The sequence below is a fragment of the Rhipicephalus microplus genome, unplaced genomic scaffold (assembly GCF_043290135.1).
Source record: "Rhipicephalus microplus isolate Deutch F79 unplaced genomic scaffold, USDA_Rmic scaffold_136, whole genome shotgun sequence".
NCBI lineage: Eukaryota > Metazoa > Arthropoda > Arachnida > Ixodida > Ixodidae > Rhipicephalus > Rhipicephalus microplus.
This window is the reverse complement of record NW_027464708.1, coordinates 271,812-278,485: the sequence shown is the minus strand read 5'-3', so window position 1 is coordinate 278,485 and position 6,674 is coordinate 271,812. Positions and strand designations below refer to the sequence as shown.

Genomic DNA, 6,674 nt, shown 5'->3' with positions numbered 1-6,674 from the left:
CCCACTTTGATGTAGTTTTTCATGCGTAAGCACACAAACTCACAGGAGTGGCCTGGGCTGCAGTTTGCACTTACCTCAGCCAACACGTCGACACGCTGTGAAGGCAACTTCTTCGCTGCCATATTCTTCACAAACCCACTTGTGAAATAATTGTGCGTGCCTAAAGACTGGTACGCTTTCATCTGCTGTGAAGAATTGTTGCTGGTAGACAATACGAGGTAATTTATAATATGCACGTGCGTCGTTAGTGGCTGTACCTCAGTGTCTGTGATCCCTTTCCTTCCTATGCGCAGCTTATACGAGTCCACAAAACTGCACATGGCGATTTTACCTTCATAACGCGCCCTGGTGGGCCTTGCGAGCTGGTCAAAGTAGCCGGGACAAAATTCATTCTCGGTCGCATGTGTCACGCGCGAACACGTCGTTGGAACGTGCCATGATACAACCACACTTGCTGGCTAGGCTACTATGGTGGCTACCATAGAGGAAGAAAAAGAAAGAAGGGGAGCATTACTTCACACGAGTGGAGCCCACTTTGTCGGATCAACACGTGATCAAAACGCCAAAGCTTGCGGTAGCTTTTAGTACTCTCGGTGCTGTTTCGTCTTCGAACCTCCTGCGTGAGCCGGCCGGTCTGCGCCGAGCCAGTGCGTTTCGATTAAAAGGTACCAGGCGCCGTACCCCGAAGTATCGGCAGGTCTCTGTGCTGGCGTGATTTCGCTCAAAAGGTCACGTGTTGGACCGACAATGACGGCTTCAAAACGGCTCGGCTTGCCAAGGCAGCCCACGTGACGTCACGCTCCCTTCTTTTTTTTTCTTCCTTCATGGGGGCTACGGTGTCTGCTCGGAGGCACCCGGTAAGGGCGGCGACAGCCCAACAACAGTCCCGCACTATGAATGTAACGTCAGGTGAAAACTATGTATACTTGTTTACGTTAAAAGGTTACTACATTGCAGTTTGTGTTTACCGTCTTAACGAAAAAAATATTTTTTAATGTTTTAGCTTCACATACGTAATTGTTTACGCACGTACGTAAACGTATACCCTTACGTTTGAAAAACCATAAATGGTGATGTTAATTGCATTTAGACTATGTGCAGCTTGAGTAGAATTTGATCGCCGGTGTGGCCAAATCACGAGACGGTTTTTTTATTGTGTAATGTATCCTTGTATGCGCAAAACGATGAAAAAATACAAGATTATTACTGACACGATCATGTAGGCATCTTGTGACAATTTGTGCAACCACAGTCATGAACACGTTGGCTTACACCTAGTGTTTTTGAGGTGGAAATAATCAGAAAAAAAGCTCATTCATGATAATGCCTCTCAGAAGTTTTTATAATAGACGTGCAATGCACCAATTTTCTCATTAACAATTTAGTGATTGCCTGGGTAATTTTGAACCCGCTAGATGACCCCACCTAACCAGCCTGTCCGGAGCTCACAAGTTTTTGGATTTCAGGTTCTAGGCCATTCTAGCTATGGTAATCCGGTTGAAACAGTGTAATAGCAACTAGCACCCGCACTTCAGCTTACTTTGACTCGATGGCTGTAGTCTCCGAAATGCGAATATCGTAAGTTCCTACGAACGAAGCTGGATTTGCGTGATAACGCCTCAAACGTAAAGATTGCGCGGCACGTAGTTCACGTTACTTAAAGGTAAAATATAGTACAGCAATGGAGGTATCGAAAAGAGAGAGGGGACAGGATAAAAGTTTAGCCAAGCCACGATCAGCTTCGTAACCTATAGCTCTTCTACAAGGCAGCCTTGTGAGACTTTGTGCAAGCTGCACCGACTTCTTCTAGAAAGTCGGTAAATGTTGCAGACTCCCCAAATATGAACGACATTCACACATGTCTATACATTCTATACAACACGAACTGAAACCATTCAAGTTTTGCCATGTATATTATTCGTCAAGACTAAGCAGTTGCTTAGCACAACGTTAATCAATTACACTGAAGGAAGACACCAATTTGTTTTTTTTTTGTTGGCAAATAACTTTTTAATGCATCATGAAAGCAAGTCTCAATAAAGTTAGAATAGAGATTTCCGTTAAGGGCACTACATAAACTTTTCGCAACCTCAGTCATTAAACTCAAAAGTCATTGGCAATCTCTTGTGTACGGAGATGTCCAGTTCTTTTTTGCCGCACTAACGTAAATATAAAAATCTCTGTTGCAGTCCTCGTATTTGTTCTCTGTGTCGTTAGGTCGACCTCTTACGCGAACGTCTAGCCAAGAGAGACTTTCCTCTGCAAAGAATTCAAGAGAAACTGAGTAAAATACAATGAACACGCAGCATTTCTAAAATAATAATGCAAATCACAAAGGTTACGACAATTTCGAACTGATTTAACGCAGTGAATGAATATCTGCAATCGCAGTTTAAATAATATTGCGATTTCTGTAGCTTGTTCTGATAGTTTACTGCTAATCATATGTGTTTTTTCCCACTCTGATGGTGATTTTGCTAATCACCTCACAAAATAAAACAGGAGTTTTCAATGCTTTGTTAAAGGAAAACCAGATTTGATAATTTCGAGCTAGTGAGAAAAATTAGTGCATGGGGCGTTCACGATCACGCCTGCCAAATTTTGCAGAGCTACGCACCGCAGGATTGGGTCAAATTTCAAGATGAATGCTGCTCTTCTTTTTTTTTTTTTGGCAGGCGCACGCCCAGAGAATGAGGTCATCACATAGACGTAGGAATTGCCCTACTTAGGCGACAGTGCTCTTACGTTGGTCCTGTACGTAATAGACAACGCTCTAAGGTTGCCAACAGTAGCATGCGACATAACAGAAGTTATTTCACAAGACGTGTGCAGTTTATTTGATTTCTTGCTTGAATGGCTGAATAAACTTCAGATAAATATTGAGACGCAATAAGGGAGTGTGTATGTCATTTTCATTTTTTCAGTGAATTGCAAATCGATGCGGGGCATTTTTCACGCGTTCGTGTCCCCACTGTGAGCGGATCAAGCAGATGTCAGCCCTCCAAACGAAGTTCGTTGTCCTGCGCGTTCGAACGCTCAATATCGTTATGTATTCAAGCGAGCGTCTTCAAAGGAGCATGCATACCTCCTTCGCAGGTAGCGAGGCCACCATTCCGCAGAAACAGGCACTGGATCATAAAATATCACTGGTCAACGAAAACACCGCTTGCGTCCTCTAAAGTCGAGCTTGTTCGGAAACTTCATGCGCACGTGACCGTTTTCTTGCATGCCGGAGAAGGTCGGGAAGATATTTGGCTTCCGAAAGTTACGCAGGGCGCGTGCCAAATGTTTCAAACTCACCTTCTCGCCTCTTCCTCTAGCGCTGGTTCAAAAAACAGTGTTATCAGCTCATGATAAGCTAGATGAATTTTTTTGCGGCACAATGATCCTAATCGGACACACAACAACTTCCACGTTCTAACTAAACTTTGTTACGAGGCATGGCACGTGGTTCCTTTAAGGCTGTTTAGTCATGAGTGCATCCCTGTGGACCAGAATGAAAGCGCTCAGAAATGTTTCACATGGTCCCCAAATCTGAACATCTGACGCACCGCTGATTACACTGACTATATTCCCCAAGGCGGTGTTATTGTTTGCGAAAACAGTTTCCCTGTGATCTTTATGAGTATAAGACTCTTCAGAAGAGCTCAATTTAGTGGAAAGCTGCGAAGCCTGTTGTGACAATCCGGACGCTACTTAACAGAATCACCAAAGCTTTGGCGCATGCGGGTGGTGAACATTATATATTACGTGAAGAACTTACAAGCAGCTATTCTATGGTAGCGCTAGCAGCCACGAAGCATCAAGTCGAATTCGCTACAAGATAAAGCTAACCCGGGGGGCGTCCCGTTGTGTTATTGGTGCACATGAGTGAAATGTTGCGTTTTTGCGTTGACAGGCGCCATTTTAGGAGACTACCAAAGAAAAATAAACCCATTACAACCGATAGATTACACACTTTGTAATCTCTGCAACGCAAAATATTATCAATTCATAGGGGTTTCTCGCACCATGGGCCTTACGTGCAAGAGTACAGCTTCAAGATCTCCTACAGGGCCTCGCCGCGGTGGTCTAGTGGCTCAGGTACTCGGCTGCTGACCTGCAGGTCGCGGGTTCAATTCCCGGCTGCGGCGGCTGCATTTCCGATGGAGGCGGAAATGTTGTAGGCCCGTGTACTCAGATTTGGGTGCATGTTAAAGAACCCCCGGTGGTCAAAATTTCCGGAGCCCTCCACTACGGCGCCTCTCATAATCATATGGTGGTTTCGGGACGTTAAACCCCACAAATCAATCAAGATCTCCTACAGGAGTGAGCAAAGACGTGCTAAAGCCGATTGCCTTTCTACGACGCCTCTAGTGCCACAGAATCTGACGCTGAAGATTTTGACCATTTAATTGCAGCCGTACATCGGTATTTTTCAAATATAGCAACGTTCACAAAAACTGGCATGGATTTCGGAGTTCAGAGCCATTTTTCTTTGCCGCAAAAGAGTCAACAGCGTGTCATTTTTTTGTGTACCAGATGGGATCTTGTATAGGAAGAATTTCACGGCGACAAGTGCACAGTTTCTTCTCGTGGTGCCAGACACCCTTTGCTCTTGTATATTATGCATCATCGACGATGAGCCAACTTCATGTCACCTAGAATGAACACGGACAATCCATCCCGCTAAAGAAAGATTTTACTGTCCGCAAATACGCATGACAACTAAGACGTATGTGGCCAGCTGTGCTGAATTCCAAAGCCAAGAGTGACCTACAGTTGCCCCTGCCGGTCGATAAAAAGCTGTGGTGTCAACCAGTTCACCTTTTCAATAAATATGCTTTTTAGAAGCGTTCCCTCTTTCATCCATGGGAACCGTCTGATTATAGTACGCGCTGACTGATGTGGTTGTGCGAAACGGTGGCGGTTTACCCTCTGAAACAGCAGCAGAAGTACCAAAGTTTGTACTTCATTCGATACTCCTACGTCATGGTCCTCTTCGCGTGATCATTATTGATCGTCACTGCCAGTTAGAGCTGATATTGTAGAGGCCCGTACCGTAGGTCTTACGTCGGTCTGCTTGAAACCTGTGACATTTCATGCCATATTATTTTCTGGATTCTCGGGCTGCGGCTATCCCGAGAACCCCTCAATGAGGCGGAGACCGACATGAACCATGTATACTGATCGGAACCAGGGCCGCCACTGTTTGCTTCCATACTTTCCCTCCCCTTCAGAAGAAGTAGCAAAGAAGGGCCGGGGCCCGTCACCCAGGTAGCCAACGCAAATTTCCTGGCTACCTTTAGCCACAGCGGATGTCGCACGTGTCGTAAGTTGTCACACGTCAGGTTCCTCCACGTGCAGCATCAGTCTCGGTGCGTCATAAGCCATAGGCGTTGTAGCTGTCCGGACCTTTCACGTGAGGGTGGCGGTCACTACTCCAGAAAGGAGGAGTGGAACGTATGTGGCCTTGAATGCCATGAAAGTGGGACGAGAGAGATAGAGAGGTTCCGAGAATGAGGAGTCAAAACTTCTGCAGCCCTAATTGGAAGCTTGGCTCAGTGCCTGTAGCGGTTGGATGAGGGCATTAAAGATGTGAAGAAGAGAGAAGAAGAGAAATAGTGCCCATTAGAAGAATGTGGTGGGTGAATTCTGTAGCCTTCTTTCCAGATCAATGTCCTCAAGGAAGCGAAGAACTATCTTGAAGACCTGGATGTGGTGCCGTGCAGGGAAAAGGAAATCTCTCTGTGTACCCACGGGGAGAACATAATGACGAATGGCGGTCAGCAAGATGTCTCGTTGTGTGCGAAGTGCTGGGCAAACTCCCAACAGGTGCTCGATTGTTTCATGTACCCAGCACGCAGTGTACGCAGGGGACGAGGCTCTGCCAAGCCGATGACGCCAGGCCGCAGGCCAGGAACAGCCGATGTGTAAGCAAAGTAGAAGGTACCTCTTTTATTTGGTTAAACCATGGTCAGGCAGCCGAGTTGGTCGTTCCATGCTGGCTACACAATCGCCAGGAGAGAGACATCCCCAACAAAGCTCCGATTGCATACGCATTCGGCGCTGACTTCACCCTCTCTCCGATGTCGCCCTTTAAATCAGACTAAATGGTGTGAATGTTCACGTACATGGCAGGTTTCTCCTTTAACAGGGCCGTCTGTTCTGCCACCTTCTCCAGGGAATCCTGCAGCTGATGCTTTCCCAGCTTGGATTGTTTATTCGTCTGCTGCTGCCTTGCCTTACGTTCCTCCACCAGTCACTTGTTCTCTCTCTCATCCGAGGCCAGCATCTTGTTCAGCTTGGAAAGTTCGATCTGCAATGTTTCTCTCTCAACCTCACTCTTGTGAAGGCACTGATTGAGGATGGTCTCGGAGTGCGGCGCCTCACGGAGTTGCTTCTCTTGCTCGGAGACTGTTCCCGACAAAGTCATCTGGTGGTCCTGGAGCCCTTGGATTCACTCATGCTTCTTCTTGCACTCTGTTTCCTTCTTCGTAAGTTCCAAAGTTAAAGCCTGCGCTTAACTGATTTCTCGGTCGTGGTTCTGTTGGGCTTGTACAAGCTGCGGACGGAGGTCAGCTGGCTGCATTTGTAGCTCATCCAGCTGTCAGTCTTGAAATGCACGCGGTCAATCGAGCTCTTCATCGTGGCTGCGCTGCATGTTCACAGTTCAGTGTTCTTTTCCAGTAGCT

General features: G+C 46.4%; 1 protein-coding gene across 1 annotated transcript in view; it reads right to left on the bottom strand.

Moving 5' to 3' along the window:
- Positions 1–1,980: 1,980 nt before the first annotated feature.
- LOC119167985 (uncharacterized) overlaps positions 1,981–6,674 on the bottom strand; it is a 70,239-nt gene continuing 65,545 nt past the window's right edge. The window contains exon 5 of the mRNA XM_037419440.2: positions 1,981–2,259. Coding sequence (XP_037275337.2) covers positions 2,111–2,259 — 149 coding nt within the window. The 3' untranslated portion in view covers positions 1,981–2,110. The remainder of the gene's footprint in view (positions 2,260–6,674) is intronic.